The sequence below is a fragment of the Plecotus auritus genome (genome assembly GCF_963455305.1).
Source record: "Plecotus auritus genome assembly, chromosome: 7".
Taxonomy (NCBI): domain Eukaryota; kingdom Metazoa; phylum Chordata; class Mammalia; order Chiroptera; family Vespertilionidae; genus Plecotus; species Plecotus auritus.
In genome coordinates this window covers 147,430,921-147,450,730 of record NC_137774.1, presented here as the reverse complement: position 1 = coordinate 147,450,730, position 19,810 = coordinate 147,430,921, and the positions used below count along the sequence as shown (strand labels likewise).

General features: G+C 47.1%; 1 protein-coding gene across 1 annotated transcript in view; it reads right to left on the bottom strand.

Moving 5' to 3' along the window:
• The window catches only part of PLEKHG4B (pleckstrin homology and RhoGEF domain containing G4B), a 76,031-nt gene that overhangs the window by 22,551 nt on the left and 33,670 nt on the right, over positions 1 to 19,810 (bottom strand). The window contains exons 3-8 of the mRNA XM_080681132.1: positions 14,188 to 15,292; positions 9,894 to 10,085; positions 9,215 to 9,338; positions 6,334 to 6,427; positions 2,255 to 2,341; positions 214 to 330 (exon numbers count right to left, since the gene is read on the bottom strand). Coding sequence (XP_080537258.1) covers positions 214 to 330; positions 2,255 to 2,341; positions 6,334 to 6,427; positions 9,215 to 9,338; positions 9,894 to 10,085; positions 14,188 to 15,292 — 1,719 coding nt within the window. The remainder of the gene's footprint in view (positions 1 to 213; positions 331 to 2,254; positions 2,342 to 6,333; positions 6,428 to 9,214; positions 9,339 to 9,893; positions 10,086 to 14,187; positions 15,293 to 19,810) is intronic.

The following is a 19,810-nucleotide window of genomic DNA, read 5'->3' as shown; positions in this document are numbered from 1 at the left end:
GAAGCTCGGGAGCAGCACCCTCCCCGTCCAGGGCTGGATTTTAGTGGCATTCTTAAGCCGGTGCAGCATGGTCGTTAGAAACAGACTACAAATGGCAACTGTGAAAGGTGAGGCCAGGGGAGGCGATACCCTTCCAGATTTGAGTAGAAACATCCATTAGGAGAAGTCCCCTGGTGACTGTGGCACACACAGCTGCTGTGAGCTGCTCCTTACCCGGCGGAAGCAGATCCAGTCACTGTGGCTGTAGGGAAAGGAGCCCTCGAGGTCTGCAGTCAGCTGGGAGCTGTCGACAAACTTGTGCAGGGCTTTCAGGGAGCCCACCACCTCACACTGCCAGGAGAGGGAAACACCGCTGGATGGCTCCTTCCTGGGAGAACTGCTGTTGATGGGTTCCGCTATGCTGCCTGGCTGGTGGCATTAATGAACTGTGTGTGGTTGGATACAGGAATGAAGGGAAGAAGAAGAGAAAGGAGAGGGTAGCAAAGAGAAATGAAGGAGAAGTTCCCTTTAAGGAAAGACAAAAAAGGGGGGGAGGAGAGGGGACTGGGAAGGAAGCAAGGGCAAGATGATAAGGCAGAAGGGAAAAGTCAGGAAGAGGAAAGGAAACATGAGGAGGAAAGTGAGGATGTGCTGTTTCTGGCATGGCAGAGTTGACCCTTCGCAGACAAAACCACACACTCTGGACAAAGTGCAATGCCAACTATCTGAAAGGTCTGAAGGGGGAACAAAGTCGGGCTTATTGTGAGCAACTGAAAGTGGACGAAGGAACCAGCATGGAGGGCGCATCCATTTTTACGGCTTTGGCGGGAAAGCAGGCTGCTAATGGTGAGACGGGAGTGGCTGAAGCTCTGATGGAAAATTGGCATCTTTCTGGCCCAAAGAACCAGAGGATAGATGGGGTGGGACGTGAAGATCAATCCTCACAAGGGAGAAAGCTGGGGAAAGGGAGCTCCAGAAGTCTGTAAACTCTGACCCTGAACCATGTGTACACAGGGAGGACTTTGAGCAACTGAAGGCAAAATCTGAACTGAACCTATGCAAGGGATGGTTTTCAGTTTGAGTCTAACCAAGTCAAATTCACACTGAAATAGCACTGTGTGGAGGTTTATAACAGCATCTAGAGTCTTTACAAAAGAATGTTCACAATGTCTAGAATACCATCCAAAATTATGTGGCACATGAAGAATCAGGAACATGTGACTTATTCTCAAAGGAAAAGATAATCAACAGAGGCCAACACTGAGGAGACCCAGATGTTGAAATTACTAGACAAGCACTTTAAAGCAACTATTATAACTATGCTCAAAGATGTAAAGGAAAAACACTTGGAATTAATGAGAGGATAGGAAATCTCAGCAGAGATTATATTTAAAAAACCACTGGACATTTTATAGCTGGAAAACACAGTATTTGAATTTAAAAATTCACTAGATGGGATTAATAGCTGACTGGAGATGAGAATATGGAGTCAGTGATCTTTAAGATCGATCAGTGGAAACAATCTGATCTGAAGAAGAGAGAGAAAAAATGTTTTAAAAAAGACATTCTCAGAGACCTATGAGATGACATCAGTGTGTGTAATTGAAATCCCAGAGGAGATTGCCCTGATTAAGCAGAAAAAAACATTTCAAGAAATAATGACTGAAAACTTTCTAAATTTGGTGATAGACATAAAATTTCAGCCATAGCTAATGGGATAAATATAATGAAAACCATACTTAGTCACATTATAGTCTATTTGCTGAAGAAAAAAGAGGGAAAATCTTAAAAGTAGCCGGAGGGAAATGACATTTCCAATAGATGAACAATTACCTGAAATACCATGTACTTTTCATCAGCAAATAGAAGGCCAGAAAAAAAACAGAATAACATCTTTAAAGTGCTAGAAAAACAAACAAACAAACAAACAGAAAAACTAATGTGAAGCCAAAAGTCCATACCTAGTGAAAATATCCTTCAAGAAAGAAAGCAAAGTAAAGAAGTTTTCAAATAAAAGAGAAAGAAGCAAGAAAGACAAGGAAAGAAAGCAACTGAGGTAGAGAAGAAAGATCCAATTTTCAAAGTGTTCTGATGCTATGCTCTGCATGGCTCCAGCAAGAAGTGAAGGGCCAGAGACAGGTCTCCAGGCTCCTTTGTGGCTGAGACCAGAACTTACACAAATTCTTTCAAATGTTTATCTCATCTGGATGCCTTAATATTTAATGTTATGCATCACTCAAAGTCAGATCTAATGCTGAGGGTCTAAAACCATTACCTGAATTGCTGCATCCTTGTCAGGCCTGAATGCTGAATCTTTATCCACCAACAGCAAAATACTATGAATTATGGGTGGAGATATGTTCTGAAATAAGTAAAAAATATTAATTAGCTTTCTAACTTTTAACTTCACTGAGTTGCTAGAATTGTCCAATTTTGATTGGTGCTACTTCCACTTTGATATTTTGCCAAAATATTTAGAATGCCTTTGCTCTAAGTGTAAATTAGTTGCCCTTATGAATTATTTAATGTATTCAGGTTTATTGGTTGTAATGTACAAATAATAAAGTTCACCCCTTTTAGTGGACAGTTCTCTAAGTTTTGGTATAACTTACAGTCATGTAACCACCACCACTATGAAGATAAGGAACAGTTTAGCATCCCCCAAACTTCTTCACACTCCTTTGTAGTCAAGCTCCTTGGCCCCTGGATACCACTGCTCTGTTTTCTGTCTCAATAAATATATCTTTCCAAGTTATCAGATAACTGGGATCACACAAGTATTGGCTTCCTTCCCTTAGCATAGTGCACTTGAAATTCATCCCTGTCGTGAATATCAGCAGTTCATCACTTTTCATTGTTGAGTAGTATTCCACTGCATGAAGGTACAACATTTACCAGTTGAAGAACATTGGGTTGTTTCTAGCTTTTGGCAATCATAAGTAAAGGCACTATACACACTGTGTGAACGTACGTTTTTATTTCTCTTGGGTAAACAGGTAGCAGATTGCTAGGTCCTATGACAAGTTATGTTGGACTTCTGAAGAAATGGTTCATTGTTTTCCAGAGGGGTTGGACCATTCTGCATTTCCACCAGGAATACCACGCCCCTATTCTTGTCAAGTTTTGTTGTGGTGGTATGTGTATTACTCATTTTGGTTTTAAGTTGCGGTTCTCCAATGACTAGTGATGTTGAATATATTTTCATGTGCTTATTTGCTATTCATACATCCTCTTTGGTGAAGTGTGTTCAAATCTTTTGCCCATGTTTTATTGGGTTGTTTGTTTTATTGAGTTTTGAGGCTTTATATATTCTGGGTACAAGTCCTTTATCAGATATTTTTTCACAGTCCATAGTTTGTATTTTCATTTTAGTAACAGTGTCTTTTGAGAAATTTTTAGCTTTTGATGAAGTCCGATTTATCATTTTTTCCTTTTATGGATTATGTTATTGGGGTCAGAGGTTAAGTTTTTGGGTAAACCAAGGTCATGAAAATAATCATGACCTTGTGTGAACTTCTGGTGATTTTAGATTTTATAGGTATATGACCCATTTGTAGGTCTATGACCCATTTGTAGTTAATTTTTACATATAGTATGAAATAGATGTTGAGGATTTTTTTCCGTTTCTTTTGCATACGGATGTCCAATTGTTCTAATCCTATTGGTTGAAAAACCTTATTTTTTTGACATGTTTCTGACTTTAATCAAACCTCCTTGGTTTCTGTTTGCTATTATATTGAGGCCAGATTATTTAGCAATAAAACGCTTTTTATTAGTGCTTCTTCATTCATATTCTCTAAAGCTTTACTTTTTCAAAGTTTCTTGTAGTGTGATAAACAGGTTTTAGGTAATTTCTTACGTTGAAATGAACTTACTGGATGGGCCTCAGAACTAACTGATATTTGTATTAATTTCATCTGATATACTTCTACTTTTGTTAAGTGGCTTCTTGTGGATGACATTTTATAAACATTTGTTGAGTAAATAAACCATAGAAAGCCCAAAGAAAAAAATCATTCTTGCTTTCCCATTATAGAGCCATATTCTATTTCTGTCACTTAGTTTAGCTAAACTTTTGATTTATCATGCATTCAAAATACAATTTTGCAGAGTGTTTTATATTTCTCATATACTCCTATTTGTTCTATTGAAAAAAATTAATATTAATTCTCAAACAAATGAGAACAGAATCAATGCTTGATAACAATTACCCCAATTAGTGTCTAGTAGTTATGTGTTGTGTGTGTGAGGGATGAGCAAATTCTTAGGATTTTCTTCCACCAAGGGAAAAAAAAAATCATTACTTCCTTTTAAAATGGAACATTTTTTATGGTAGTTGAACTTTAATAACTTAATAATTCGAAGTATAGTTACTTGAGGGGCTACCTGTAGACAAGGGTCCCCATGAGGGAGAGACAGGCCAGGACCCTCCAGAGGGGCTTCTGTGGGTGGGGCTGTGAGCAGCTGTCTGCTTTGGCCTTGGGGGTTCATCAAGGCTTCCACGGGGCACTAGCATCAGTGTCTGAAACCCAGGTAGGTCACGGGTATACCTGGTGCTGCCGGACACCCAGCCAGGACTTCCTGTGTGGCACGTGGGTCTGGTAGCTCTCACAGGTCTTTCATGATTATATAGCTTTCTCCAACAAGCTACATGAAGCAAATGAAAGGATTTCTAGGAATTTGCTCAAAACTTCTAGTTACATTTTTCAAAATATTTAATTAATGGTGACATTTTAGTTTGGTTTTGGAGGCAAAATAAAATTGCTTTTCTCTCAAGTTGCTATTTATATGGATGTTGACCTGATGTTATTGCCTGAGGTATTCAACCACTAACTTTAGGGAAATGCATTTCTGAGTTATTAACACATGTCTTATTGTCCAGTTGAATTACAACCAACCAGGAAGTTCAGATTAATAATCTTTTAGCAAAATCAAAGGACTCAGAGGACATCTTAGGGTCATCAACATTTTCATTACATCTTTAAACAGAACTTCCTTCAAAATCTTTCTGGAAAGCAATCATCTACCTATTTTCTTAAAAAACTTTACTTGGCAATTTCTCAGTCTTTACTGTTATATAAAATTGCATGTAATTACGAAAGGCCAGAATCTCTAAGGAATTTTCCCAGTCTTGGGCAGAATAAGAAAACAAAACTGGATGACATCCTGGATTCTGACTTTTGAGCCAACAGCTGGTTGACAGCAGGGGATATGAGCAAACAGATGATGTGCTTCTGAAATGTCTTACGGAAATTGAATTTTGGCACATCAAACCTGTTTCTGTGTCAGAGGAGATAACTCAGGCTTTACAGGAATGCAATGTGAACCTTTTTTGCAGAAAGCTAAGACTGAGCACGTACATCGCTCTGAAATGTAGACGTCACCCAGCAGGTTTGCTCTGAGACCCTTTCACAAGTACTGGGTGGCCAGCAGCCTTGTTTCACCTCCCAGAATCTGCTTGCTGGCTTTTCTTCCTGGGTCAGGCCAGGAGCAGCACCACCGCCTAGGTGCCCAAACCAGGAATGTCCCTGCTCCTGCTAACCTGTCTATCCCACTGCCTGGCCTCAGTTCCAGGCCTCGTGTCTCCATCCTGGAGGTTTCCATCGTCTCCCCAGGTCTCTCCAGCCTGGCCTCACTGGCCCCAACACTTACACTCAGACATGTCCCGACCTCTGTCCCTGAGTCTTTCCTGAGAAGAACTTCCATGTGCACCTTGAGCAGAGACAGAGCACAGGACACTGATTTTGGCTCAGGGAGTAGCTAGGGCAGCTGGAGAAGATTCCAGGAGCCTCTGACACCCCAGCCTCCAGCACAGTGCTTGGCACACAAGGGGCCCTGTGTACATACGTCTGAGGGAGCTGATGCTCTTTGGTTCCTGTCTAGCCCTGGGTACCTGGAACATCCCAGCAGTGCCTTTATCCCCATTTCAGGGACTCCCCAATCCTCTCTGGAGTTTATTCATAAACCAGAATCCAGGGTGGGGTCTTCCTGGGGGGGACCGTGAACATGCTGGACAACCTTCTTAAACCAGTCCCAGAGGCACCCAAGGTCCATGGCATTCATCCTTACAGCAAGTGGCAGCCACCCCTCCATGCCTCCATCCTGTCTGGTCTGTACCCTGATGTAGCAGATGTTGGATACAGTGCTATGAAAAGAAGGGGTTGTTGCCATTCCTGCTGAGACAGAACATGACACCACAAGGCCTGCACAGGCTGATCCTGCTGGTTCTGCTGTTAAAATTTGCAGCGAGGACCAGGGGACGGGCCTGACACTCCTTCCAAGAGGGCTCTGTGCCAACGGCCCACTTAGCCCTGAGACACTCGGGCACTGAGGATGGGAGTGACCCCAACTCACCTGCAGAGCTGCCAGGGCCTGGGAGAGGGCAGGGATGGCCAGACTCCTGCGTGTGTCCACCAGGATGACCAGCCCCAGGTCCCGCACCTCCTTCCTGGAGAGAGAAAGACAGATGGTGTTAACTACTGCAGGTTAAGTCTCTTCCCGGATGTGTTTCTCCATCTCTCAATGAGACGTCCTCACCCAGATCCCCCCGTCTTTAGAACTCAAAAGTCTTGACTTTACACACATCACCCTCTGCCTCCTGAGGAATCAAGCTGCTCATCAGTTAGAAGCAGGCAACAGGCCTCATATCCATCTGCATCTCCAGGCAAGGGGAGCTGCTGAAGTCTCAGAACTGCCTTCCCACCATTGCTCCGGCTTCTCCTTCCACTGCACGTTGAGGTCAGCATGCTCTTCCGGCTCAGGGGGACCAGCTCCCTTTGCACTGTCTCTGGTACTCACTCTCCTGCCTCGCTCAGTGCCACCAGAAAGCGACTGACTGCCCTGGGGCTGTGTGTGCTCCTCTTTCTACCTGGAAAGTCATCCTCTTCCTTGTCTGCACTCACCCTCCTCCAGGACACAGCACGTGGGGAAGTCTCCTCCCTTGTTGGAATGCAGCTCCTTCCCAGGAATTGTCTTATGCCGGGAGCTGTGGTCAATTGGGTTCCCGTGTGTGTCTCCTTGAAGGCAGGAACCATATTCTATTCTCTTTTGTATTTCCAGGTAAGTGTGGCTGGCTGGATGGCTTCCTTCATTGCACAGGTCGGATGAATGACAACCAACATTCTTCCTAATTTTAAGATTTTTGTGTATCTAAGAGTCTGATGGCGGCGCATTTATAAGGCACACCCAACGAACAAATGCTCCTTGGAACACACCTGCAGTAACAAGTTACTGCTGGGTGCTTTTCCTAACAATGTTGACATCTCAGGTACCTCATTCAGAGAGCTGAAGGCAGGTGTCACGTCCCATGATGGTGAGTGGATTTCGGCTTCTCAAGGTGTAGTACTCTACTGAGATGCTAACAAAATTACAACGCTTGTAGGGAAATAACCAGCCAAACCGGGGGCCCCAGAACGAGTTTGTCCTGGTGCTTTAGGAATGTTCCTTAACCGAGGCTCTCTCTCAGAGCGCCGTGGGCTGGTGAGCACGCCTTCTCTGATGAGGAGACATGGGCTGCCTGAATTTGCGGAGGCAACGCAGACAAAGCAGAGGGCTCAGTTCCCAGGTTTAAGTTCTGGCCCTGCTGACCCCATAAGTACCCTTGGCCTCAACTCACAGATGCTTCATTACAAATGGAGAACACAGCACTGCTTGCCAGATTTGCGAGGCTAAGGATGCCGAAGGGCACAGCTCTCTACTGCGGCTCCCGTTAAGAAGCTTCTGTTAATAGAAAGCATCGTTATCTGAAGGCTTTGTCGGTGTTTACCTGAAGCTTACAAGGAATAAACTAAGGTGAGGGGGAATCTATTCTCTTTTTCAGTGTAGTTTCAATATATGTTGAAATCTGTGCTGAAGGACAAATTTGAAATCCCAGTCTCGCCCCAAAGGCAGTGAAACTAGTGCCCTGCAGATAACGGGGGAACCTGCTCTGTGCAAGGAGCGTTAGGGAGAATATTTTAATTCTTTTTTCCACCTTAATGTTCCCGCACTGATCCTACCTATGCTGTTTCAGAAGAAATTAAAATAGAAAGCGATACACTGCAAAGAACATGAGATCAGATGTGATGATGCACCATGGGATGTGCTCACATGAGCTCACATCATGTGATGTGATAGTGCGTCATGGAACATGTTCTCACCTCACATGGCCGTGTGCCACATAACATGTGCCCACACAAGCTCACATGTGTATCACATGACATGCTCTCATATGTGACCACACGCATGATGTGTGCTATGTGACTGCCGTGATGTGATGTGGTGGAAGACGATACTCTGGATTCAGTCAAGTACTTCAGAGAGATTATTTCTAAGCCTCTAACAGGCCTCTGGGGCAGCTGTCACCATCCTGTTTTATGCTCAGCCAGGATTTGGAGACGGGCCGTGTGCCTTTATGACTGAGCCCATCCTCCTCTGGGGGTGCTCCCACCCGGCTCCCGGGGGGACTCTTGGTCTGGCAGCCGTGAGGACTATCCAAAGTGTGTCGGCATCTGATGAAATCGGGGGATGGGGCTAAATAACGCACTTGAACCACCCTGGACTCTAGCTCTCCCGTCTGTCCTTGGTCCACGGTCAGACCCGAAATCACCGCCCCGGGGAAGGCCTCAAACATGCTGCTTTCCAGGCAGACCTGCTCCACACCGTGACCTTCCGAAGGACCCAGGAGGCCTGGTCCTCTGAGAGTTCTGTCAGGAGGGTGCATCTCTCTTGAGGAGCTGGCACACTTCTTTCTGGCCTTTGGCATTGCCCGCCGAACGTAAGGCTCCATTAGCACGAGTTGGTCTTTCCTCCTTCCTAGTACCAGGGTCTACCCATTTGAATGATTGCTTCATCCATTTATTCTAAATATTATCTTCATATCAGTTGTTTTCTTTATCCAAGGCCACTTCAAGTATGTTTTAGAAAGAGGTGGAGTATAAAACATGTAAGTAAGGAATGCTGAACAATGCAGAGCGACACAGAATTCAGGGCTTGAGTGTGTGGCGGAGCCTCAGTTCAGAGGGCAGAGGTCAGGGTGAGCAGAGGGGATAATGTGTGGGGGATGGGTGGGGGAGATGGAAGATGGGGTGGAGCAGAGAGGAGCCAGACAGCAGGAGACTGAGGGGCAGGTGGGAGTGTGCTATCCAGGTTACAAGGGTCCAGGAGGCGACAGACCAAAACCCTTGCATGAGGACGCACACTTGCATGGGTTTATCCCCAAAGGGGTCTGAAAGGTGGAAACCTGGCTCAGTCCCACCTGGGGATGCCATGGAGGTACTTCAGCAGGCGGGTCAGCTCGGCACTGGACATGTGTTGGCTGGACCAGAGTGAGCCTCTTGTGCAGACCTGCACTACCGCTCTCCCCTGGCGGTCTCGGGTCCCTGCAGGAATAGAGGGCATTGTGAAAGGGGTCAGCCCCAGTGGGGGCACACGTGGCTTCAGGCTTGAGAAATAGTGAGCTCGGGTCTACAAGATGTTATTGACTTATATGTGAGATCGGCCAGGAGGGGAGAGCCTGGTTCCCACCTGGGCAGGTGAAGGCCATGTGCACCTGAGAGAGTGATGGCCACTGTTATCATCTGGATGTTCGTGTTCCCCTGAATTCATATGCTCCAATCCTAAAGCCTGATTTGATGATGTTAGGAAGTGGGCCTTTAGGAGGTGCTTCCATGATGAGGATGGGGCCCTTGTGCGTGGGATTAGTGTTCTTATAAGAGACCCCACAAGGCTCCCTGGCCCTCCCACCACATGAGGATAGAGTGAAAAGGCGCTGACCATGAACCAGGAAGAGGTCCTGCACCAGAACCTGATGTTGGCACCTTGATCTTGGACTTTCAGCCTCCAGAACTGTATGAAATAAATTTCTGCTTTTATAAGCTACCCCGTCTGTGGTATTTGTTATCGCAGCCCAAACAGAGTAAGGCAGCCGTGCTCACCTGGGAGGGTGACGGCCCCAGACTGCAGCAGCTCCGGGTTGATCTCCAGCACCTGCCTGGGCACCTGGCTGGGCAGGTCTCCCGTGCTGGGGGGCTGTCCCTCACCCTCGGAACACAGCAGCTCAGCAAGCAGGTCAGGAGACCTGTGGGGGTCGTGTCCTCGGAGGCTGCAGTCATCTGTGTGGACACCGGCTGGACAACAGAAAGAGACCTGGTCACAGATGAAGAACTGCTCTGGTTTGAAGGCAGATGCTCAGCTTGCTACAAAAGTGAGGATAAAAACGTGAGTGGAAACAGTGGGTTTCCATGAGAACTGGCCCCATTTGTGGCGGAAACGCAGGCGTGCCACACTGTCTGGGACAGGTGTGCTCCTGAGAAGCGGGCATAAGTAAACATGTGCAGTTAAGTATTTCAGTTCCACCAGGAGTGCTCACTGCCTGAAGATCTCAGGGAGAAACGTTTTATGCTGGATGTCGTTCTCATTTATTTTGTAATACAGGCTTTGCTTTCCTGTCCCTAAGCCTCGTCCATAACTTCCTTCAGTGCTAACATCGTGTAACTGTGCACAGCTTTCTCACTAGAGCTGGGCCACAGCATTCCTTTGTACATACTGTATTTTTAAAAAGCTTTGTTGAGATATATCTTATATATCATAAAATGCATCCACTTCATGTGTGTACAATTCAGAGACACTTTACCTAGTGTGCAACCATCATCATAAATCAGTTTTAGAACATTTTTGTCCCTTGAAAAATGTCCATTTACGATAAACCTCCTCTTCCACTGCAGCTGCAGGCTCCCGCCTGTCTACCTTCTGTCTGTAAATCTACCTGTTCTGGACCTTTCATATAAATGGGACCAAACACGATGTGGTCTCTTACCTGGCTGCTCTCAGCAGAATTGTTTGTGAGGTTCGCCCATGATGCTGCCTGTGCCAGAGCCTCATTCTTTCCCATGTGGGTCTCACTCCACTGCCTGATGGACAAATTTTGTCTATCCCTCCACTAGCTGAAGAACTCCAATCACACAGTGTCTTTGAGAGTGAATTTTTCATGTATGCTTACATGTTCTAGGACACATCACTGGCCAAGGGTAAGACCAATTCTGCAGCGAACCCCAAGCTTTCTCACATGGACAAGGGGAGAAGACATTACATTCATGTGAGCCTTTTCTCATTAGACATCATCCTAGTTGAGATGGTCATTTGTGCAAGCTTTTCCTGAATTCAGCCTGCACCGCGAGATAGTGGGAGGAGAGGTCTGAGGTAGGGGCTATAATATTAAAATGGCCAGGAATGAAAGCAGTACCCACATGTGGCTAATGAGAAACAGTTGCTCAGTTACCACCGGTTGAATAAACAATGAATGATCTGAGTATGATATTCTTAAAATAAATTCTGAAATGCTGCATTTATAGTTTTGAAATTACATTAATTTTATGTTTAAAGAAGAGATAAAGTAAAGTCTCAGGAGCTGAAGCAAGCCAGAAGAGAGGAGGAGCAAGCTGGGGCAGGGGAGGAGCAAGCCAGAGGAGGAGAGAAGCTGGGGCAGGGGAGGAGCAAGCCAGAGGAGGGGAGAAGCAAGCTGGGGCAGGGGAGGAGAAGGCTGGAACAGAGGAGGAGCAGGCTGGAACAGAGGAGGAGCAGGCTGGAACAGGGAAGGAGCAGGCTGGAACAGAGGAGGAGAAGGCTGGAACAGAGGAGGAACAGGCTGGAACAGGGAAGGAGCAGGCTGGAACAGAGGAGGAGCAGGCTGGAACAGGGAAGGAGCAGGCTGGAACAGAGGAGGAGCAGGCTGGAACAGGGAAGGAGCAGGCTGGAACAGAGGAGGAGCAGGCTGGAACAGAGGAGGAGCAGGCTGGAACAGAGGAGGAGCAGGTTGGAACAGAGGAGGAGCAGGCTGGAACAGGGAAGGAGCAGGCTGGAACAGAGGAGGAGCAGGCTGGAACAGAGGAGGAGCAGGCTGGAACAGGGAAGGAGCAGGCTGGAACAGAGGAGAAGCAGGCTGGAACAGGGAAGGAGCAGGCTGGAACAGAGGAGCAGGCTGGAACAGGGAAGGAGCAGGCTGGAACAGAGGAGGAGCAGGCTGGAACAGAGGAGGAGCAGGCTGGAACAGAGGAGGAGCTGGCTGGAACAGGGAAGGAGCAGGCTGGAACAGGGGAAGAGCAGGCTGTGACTGTGGCTACAGAAGAGTGAATGTGCTAAATGTCACTTGTTTACCTTAGGTGTCAGCAAGGGGTTCCAGCTGAGGCATTTTACCATATTAATGAACTCATGGTGTCTGGGACCACACCGCGGACTTACTCCAGGGACAGCAGGGTGTGAAGGGGAAAGCAGGTACCAATGGTCCACTGGTCACTGGTTGGGTAATGAATGGTCCTGGCCCTCTGACCCGACCTTTGGTACCACTGCCCACCTCCTCATGGGTAGAAGCAGCCTCCACTTATACAGAGTCTTCCTTCCTTCCTGGATGTTAGACACCACACAGGTGGGTTCTGCTTCATCAGTGAGGAGGGAGAGGAAGTGGAGTAAGAAGGGAAGGGGCACTGTCTCCAGGCAGTAAACTCCTCCGACGTCGGGTCTCCCCGACAGCCCTCAGTGTTACCTCACAGGCAGTCTCTGGATAGTGAGTAGATGACGCCCACTAGGCCTGAGAGAAATGATTATACTTGAGAATACCACATGTCTGATCATGAGGCCTTGAATCTTCTTAGATGTGCTACTCTACACCCAGGGAGTCAACTGACCCCGTTTCTGCTCGGCTGTGCTGGGGTGTTTAAACTAAACCTGCCGCCTTCGTGACTGTGATATCATCTGTTTGTCGTCAAATGTCTGTGACCCTCGCTACAACACTGCCAGTGACGCTGCGCCCGGATGTCCGCAGAAGCATCTGCACAGCCAGCATTTCTCCGAGGGGAGAAATTTACTTGATTACGTTTTACATGGACACTTGGGGTGAAAACATAAGCTCTGTCTCCTATTGCGGCTCTGCTGCAGACATGTGTTTTCATAGTGTCACCCAGTGTGTGGGGGGAAATGTGTGTGTTTTCTGTCCAATATGAATGGGAAAGGAAATGGACAATAAAGGACAAGTTAGGACCTAGAAACAAAGGTCAAGGAGTTACTGCTTCTTTTTAATTTTAATTGAATTGCAGAGAGGCAATAGAATGTTTTCTGTGTCAACCCTAAGTAAATAATTGTACTATAAAACTCTGTAGTAAGCCAGTGTATGTGCCATGCTATCCGAATCCTGTCAGAATTTCTGGAAGGAACATACAGCCTAATTTCTAGAGAGGCCCTGTATGGGTGTGGCAGACAATCCCACCCAGCATTGTGAGAACTCCAAAAACCCTCAATGCAAACAGGATCGGAGCCCCCACATTGGGCCAGGTGAGAGGCCAGGTGAGGAGACTAACGAGGGGCCCTTACACCCACTACTGTATTTATTGTATGGGGCTGCTAGCACTAAACCTGCTGAGGCCTACGGCATGTTTATATTTTTGCTTCTTTCCTAAGTCATTGTTTTTGTTCTTCACAGAAAATAGCTGAAATATTTGACTTAGAAATATGTTGCCATTCTTGCCTTATCTTTCTTTATGCACCTCACTCACTCCTCTATATAATTATTTTCCCTCCAGAGCCTAAGGAAAAGTACTCCAGGAATGGATCAAGTGAGTGTAATTAAGGAGCATAAAGTCATTGACCTGGTGCCATTAAAAAATGAACATTACGCCTGATTTACCTACACGGACAAGTATTAATGCAATGTTGGGGTGTATGGTGACCACAAAAGCATGTGTCGACTCCCAGACCTGGGAATGGGACCTTCTTTGGAAGAGGGTCTTTGCAGATGTGAATCCATAAAGTTTAGGGTGGGTCTTAAATCCAATGACAAGTGTCTTCATATGAGAAAGGAGAGGGTCGTTCGAGGCATGGACAGACAGGCAGGGAGAAGAGCAAGGCGTGTGCCCACAAGCCCAGGAATGCCTGGACCCCCAGCAGTGGAAAAAGCAGAAAGGACCCTCACTTAGAGCCTGTGGCTCTGTGAAGCCAGACATTTGGCCTCCAGACTGTGAAGGGACGAGTTTCTGTATCCTAAGCCACCATGTTTATGGTACTTGGTGTAGCAGCCCCAGGAAAGGAACACTTGTGAGCATTATTTTCAACAGTCAATATGGATATGGAGACAGGCGTCTACTAAACCAAGTGACCAAACTACATGGGATAGGGCACGAGAGGGGAGGGGAGAAAAGGAGGGAGAAAGGGGACAGTGGGGGAGGGGAGAAGGGAGTTTACCTTTCTCTTTGGTGCAGCCAGAGGGGTGGCTGGAGCCCAAGTCTCTGGTCCCCACAGCTTGTCCTCCTAGGTGACCTCCGGGTCCGGCGCTGGCCGAATGAGGGGCATCACCTCGGAAGCTCTTGAGGGATCGGTCCCAGGACTGAGACCTCCTGAGAAGGGTCCTCCCAGCGGCTCTCGGACAGCTCTGTCGTCTCCGGACCCCCTGGCATTCTCCCTGGGGGCTGGGGGTTTCTTTCTGGGACTGGCTGGACGCTGGCCCGGCCCGCTTGCTCCGGGTGCCACAGGCATCATCCGCGAGGGACTCCTCGGAGCTGGAGCCCAGGGGCATGGGGTTCTGAAGGGCCTCCATGTAGGAATTCCTGAACCAGCGTCTGGCCTCCACGGTGGCAGGGGCCCCAGGCGGCTGCCTGCTGGAGCTCAGGCTGCCTGCATCCTCAGGGGAGGTGAGAGCCTGGGGGCCATCCTGCTTGTCCGTGGGGTCCAGTCTCCCTCCTGGTCCTTCAGGGCTTGCACGGGGCTCCCACGGGCCGACATCAGAGCTCCTGGGGCTTTCGCACTCAACTCTTCTCAGGGAAGGAAGGTGGCTGGGCTGGTCATTGTCCTTGTGCTCCCCGCCGTGAGGCAGGGTCGGAGTGTTGCTGGCCATGGCTGGCGCTGGGGCCGGGGCCTCGGAGGCACTGCTGGGTGGCCGCTCAGGCCCGGGACGGCTGGGGCAGTGGGGCAGGACTCTTCCGCTGATGGGTACAAACACAGGGACTGTGACGTTGCTCCATGCAGTGCGGTAGACAGCAGAGCCTGAGGTCAGCAAGCAGTTTTTCAAGAGGACGCTGTTGCGTTCCCTGTTCACCCGGTCCAGGAACTCTCCTGTGAAGACACAGCCATACATGGCCTCAGGCACAGCAACTTCCTCTGAGCCTCGTCCCAGCCGAGAGAGGCATTTTAAGACCAGTCTGGCTGACTGCTTCCCCACTGATGTGACCTGCAGGTAGAAGTCCCCAGGCCTGAGCCTGACTCCGCGCAGGGATGCCAGCTGCACCACCACCTTCCCGTGGATGCACAGTGGCCAGCCTTCGTGGAAGAAGATGAGGCCTGTGTACCTGGCCTGGGACAAGAAAGGGAGGGAGATTAGCGGCTGGCATGGAACCTGTCAGGACCCCTGGTCTCCATTCAGCAGGGAGAGTGACCAACGCCCCCTTGCACCTCAGAACACCAAACAAATCATTAGGGCTGAAAACAGATGGATTCTTTTCGATTCAGTGAAGTCAGTCAAAACCTCGCTTTTTACAGCTCCTTCTGGGAGGCTGGGGGAGGTAGGCAACAGGACAGGAGGAAGGAAGCCACTCCAAGCAAAGTCTCATGCAGCCAAGCCCAGGGGACCCTGCAGGAAGTGACTCCTAGGGGTGGTCCCCACTTGGACTTCCACACCCTCGCTCCCCAACCCCCACCCTCTGTCTAAACTCCAGAGGCTTCTGGGTACCCATGAGCACCGCCCTCCCCTCCCCCCAGCAAAGAGCATGGCCTCTAGAATCACAGGGTGTGAGACACAGTGAGAAAATGTGGGACCTGGGCAGGATACCAATATCGGCCACAAACTCCCACATAATGGAATGGGCGGTTCCTACTTATTAAGGAGTCAATGAAGTCTACAGCAAGCTGTCGGTTACCAGAGTTCTTAAGCACTCTTGGAAAGAACTTGATCTAGAAAAGTTTTCAACTTCCGGATGGACGAGACACAAACATGGGCTGCGCCTGCATGGGGCATGGGAGTGTCCAGCAGTTAGGGAACAAGGGGTGGGACCCTGACTTGTCAGAAGCTGCAGGTACACGTTCTAACATGAAACCACATTCCACAGTATGAGTTTAATTCCAAAATATTGTGCTTTGCAACTTACATTTCCCCATCCCAGCACTGCCTTACCGCATACACGTTGTTATTACGATAATAAAGAAAAAGAAAAATCTCAACCCAATAGATCCCAAGAGATTTTAAACGTTTCTTTGCCCTTATCCATATAGGAAATAACTTTTCTAAACCGTAACAATATCGTAGATGTAATTTGACATTCTTATCTGCAGTCACCTTAGCAAACATTTCTCTATGTCACTCTCAGTTACCATCTTGACGGCTACTTAACTGTTCCTCTGTTTTCGTAAATCTACAATGCTTCTTTTTCTATTTAAACAATAAATGCAAAGAACAATTTCACGACAGAGTGTCTTTTTCCTTTAAATGATTGTTTTAGGATACATTTCTGGGATTAGGATTACAGGATCAAAGGTTATGAACATCTTGTATGATTCTTCCCACTTTGACCAATTTACCCTCAAAGGAGACACACTGTCAGCAGCAGCACTGTAACAGGTTTGCCATCATCCAGCAGCATGAGGCTCTGCAATAAGAGATCATTCTCTAGCCCAGCAGGTGTGGCTCAGTGGTTGAGCATTAATCTATGAACCAGAAGGTCACCTTTCGATTCCCGGCCAGGGCACATGCCCAGGTTGCGGGTTTGAACCCTGGTGACAGGCGTGCAGGAGGCAACCAATCAATGATTCTCTCTCATTATTGATGTTTCTATCTGTCTCTCTCTCTCCCTTCTTCTTTGAAATCAACAAAAAAATATGTATTTTTTAAAAGAAATTATTCTCTAAATTAATGTGTGTACTGTGGAATACTGTTTTAATTCACATATATGACAGTGAAGTCAACCCTTTTTTGATGTTTGTTTCCTGAAATATTCTATATGTATTTTTGCTCTAATTGTCTTGTTTTTGCTTGATGAGGTACCGTGGGTTTTTAAAAAATTTTAACTATTTTCTGCACTCACCATTAGCAAATGTTTCTGTAATCTATCTACTCTACTGCTGCACATATTCCTCCCAGTTCATTTGCTTCATAGTGTAGTTAAGTTCTTTTCCTCTCTATAGAAGTTTAAAGTCTATGCAAGTTTCATTTCTTGAGTTTTGTGGTGATATCTATTGCCTTAAAATTTAGAACTGAGTATCTTACCAAAATTTGCCTTTCACATTTATTTAGTTTTTCTAAGCGTTCAGGTTTAAAAAAAATTTAATATTTCATATATCTGGAGTTTACTTTGAAAATTGTATCTCAAACATACCAGTGTGTTCTTAAGCGTGAAGGTCTCGTGAGATATGTGCCTGCTGACTTATGAGCCCTCTGTGCGTGTGCACGTTACACAGAAAGGAGGAGCGGACGGTCTGGAGGAGGAGCGGAGATGGACGGCCTGCGAGGAGGGCAGCACAGGGCGCCTCTGGTGCAGGAGACGCTGGTATTTACCGGGCACCTGCCAAGCGCCCTCACACCTGTGGCCACATTTAATTAAAAATTAAGATTTTCAGATTGAAAAAAGAATACTGTGCATTGCAAACTGGAGAATCCAGAAAAAAAGGAAGAATAAAATAATTCCAAGACCAACCCCCAGGTCAGCATTATGGACATTTACATGTTTCACTTCATTACTTTTTCTGTGCATTTTTAATTGTTGAGATGACATCGCAAGTACAGCTGTGCACCTTGATTTCACATGTAACATGATTTCATCAGCATTTCCTGAGCTGCTACAAATTCCTCACATGGATCACTGCATTGCTGGATCCCAGCTCCCCCCGAACTTTGCTCTGCAGATAAAAATACCAAACATCTCTGGGCTTGGAGCCCAGCCCAGATTTCAGATGCTCCCGTGGAATCTGAGGCCTCAGAGCAGATCAAGGAGTATGGTTACCCCCAGGCCCCTGGGGCGAGCCAGTGACCACTGGTGTGGGTGGCCACAGATGTGGGCCCACGCCTTGCTGAGTGACCAGTGACCTTCCCACGCTGGACATGAAGACGCAGGACACTACCCGGCCCCCTCAGTCAGCAATGGAGAGATTTCCAGCCTGGCAGTGAAGGGAACCCAGTGGCCATCAGAGAGAGAAATTCAGCCTGAGGTGTGGCCTAAAGGTGTGCAGCTGGGGTCAGTGTTTTGGGCCCCAGGAATGATCTTCATGACAGAAAGTTCCAGAATCAGAGGGTCTAAGGCCAACTGAGGTGACTCCTTTCTGGAGGGGCTGAGCAGGATCGGGGTAGACTGCCCCTTGGTGGTTCATGACTGTGCAACTCTCATACCCCAGACCTGCCGATTGCCCTCCTGGTATGAATTCAACTCAACTGTCCACATCCTGGGTTTGCTCCCACCACCCAACAGGCCATAGACAGGAAGCTCCAAGGCGGAGGTGGAGAAAACTGGCCCCACAGGAGCAGGAGCTGGGCTGCCCGACCAAGGGGAGGAGCCAGTCACGCCTGTGCCGTGACATTCGGTGCTCCAGCCACAAGGTCTCCCATCAGTCTCCAGTCCAGTGAGAACCTCCCACACCACACAGGGCTCCCAAGCCCATCGGAAAGGAGGGTGATGCACAGATCCGTCCTGTGTGAGATACGTCTCCTAGGTCTTGGGGGAGAGGCAGGCATTTCCCCATCTTTGTGAGAAAGTTATCTGTTTTCAGCAATAAGACATTGTTTAAAAGTTTTAAAATTAAATATGAAGAGACACAAAAGAATGCTTACATTATAGAAGATATAAAATATCATGATATAGCAGTTTAAAGAAAAGAATGCCGCCATCATCTTTGACGTCTCCTGCGTCCCCGTGACAGCTCAGAGGCAGGCACTTCCCCAAATTTCATTATTAGTCCCCTCCTTTCCTTTGTATTTACCACATGTTGACTCCCTAGACAATAAATACTTGTTATGCATGTATCTGAACTTTACAGAAACGGAGTCACACAGTCTGTATTCCTCTGACTTATTTCTTAATCATCAATACTGTTACACACAGCCGCAGTTTATTCATTTTCTTTGCTATGTAGCAATTTGACCTATTACTATCACTAGTACAACCAACTATCCCAAAATTTAGTGGCTTAAAAACACTATTTTGCTCACAATTTGTGAGTCAGGAATCAGGAAAGGGCTTGGCTGAGGGGTTCATTTTGGACTCAGGGTGTGAGATGTACGATGCTCAGGGCCCTCACCGGCGATTTTAGCGCCGACTGTGTGTTCTAAATTCCCTCAGCTCTGAGTGATCAGGACTGGTATTTGGTTTGTTAAAGCAGATTATCACTAAAAAGAATGGTCATACATACTCTGAATGTTTTATTTTTGCTTTAAATATATAAATGCACATTCACACAGCCATCCTGGTGGGAGATAGGGAGGGAACCCTTTTTGAGGCTTCTTTCTCCCTGGTGCTCTCCCTCGGCTTCAGGGACTCTTCACAGCTCTTGTTGCCCATTTAGAGTAAATCCCATGTCATTAGATAATAACATTAATAACCCCTGATTAAATGTCTGTGTGGTTTCTGTCTCTTGATGGGACTAATATGTACAGGAGGCCCAACTTTTCTCTGCTGATTTGGAGGGCTCCCCTGTCTTCCTTGGGCTAAGCACACCCACACTGCTTTGGTACCTTTGAAGTAGATTAAGAACTTAAAGGAATTAGGGAAGATACAGGAATGTAGAATTCTGGATTCCTCCTCCCCCAAATATCCCTGTCTTCTCAGCTGTCTTGCTCATACCTAATGTGAAAGCACTTTTTAAAAAATATATAGTTTTATTGATTTCAGAG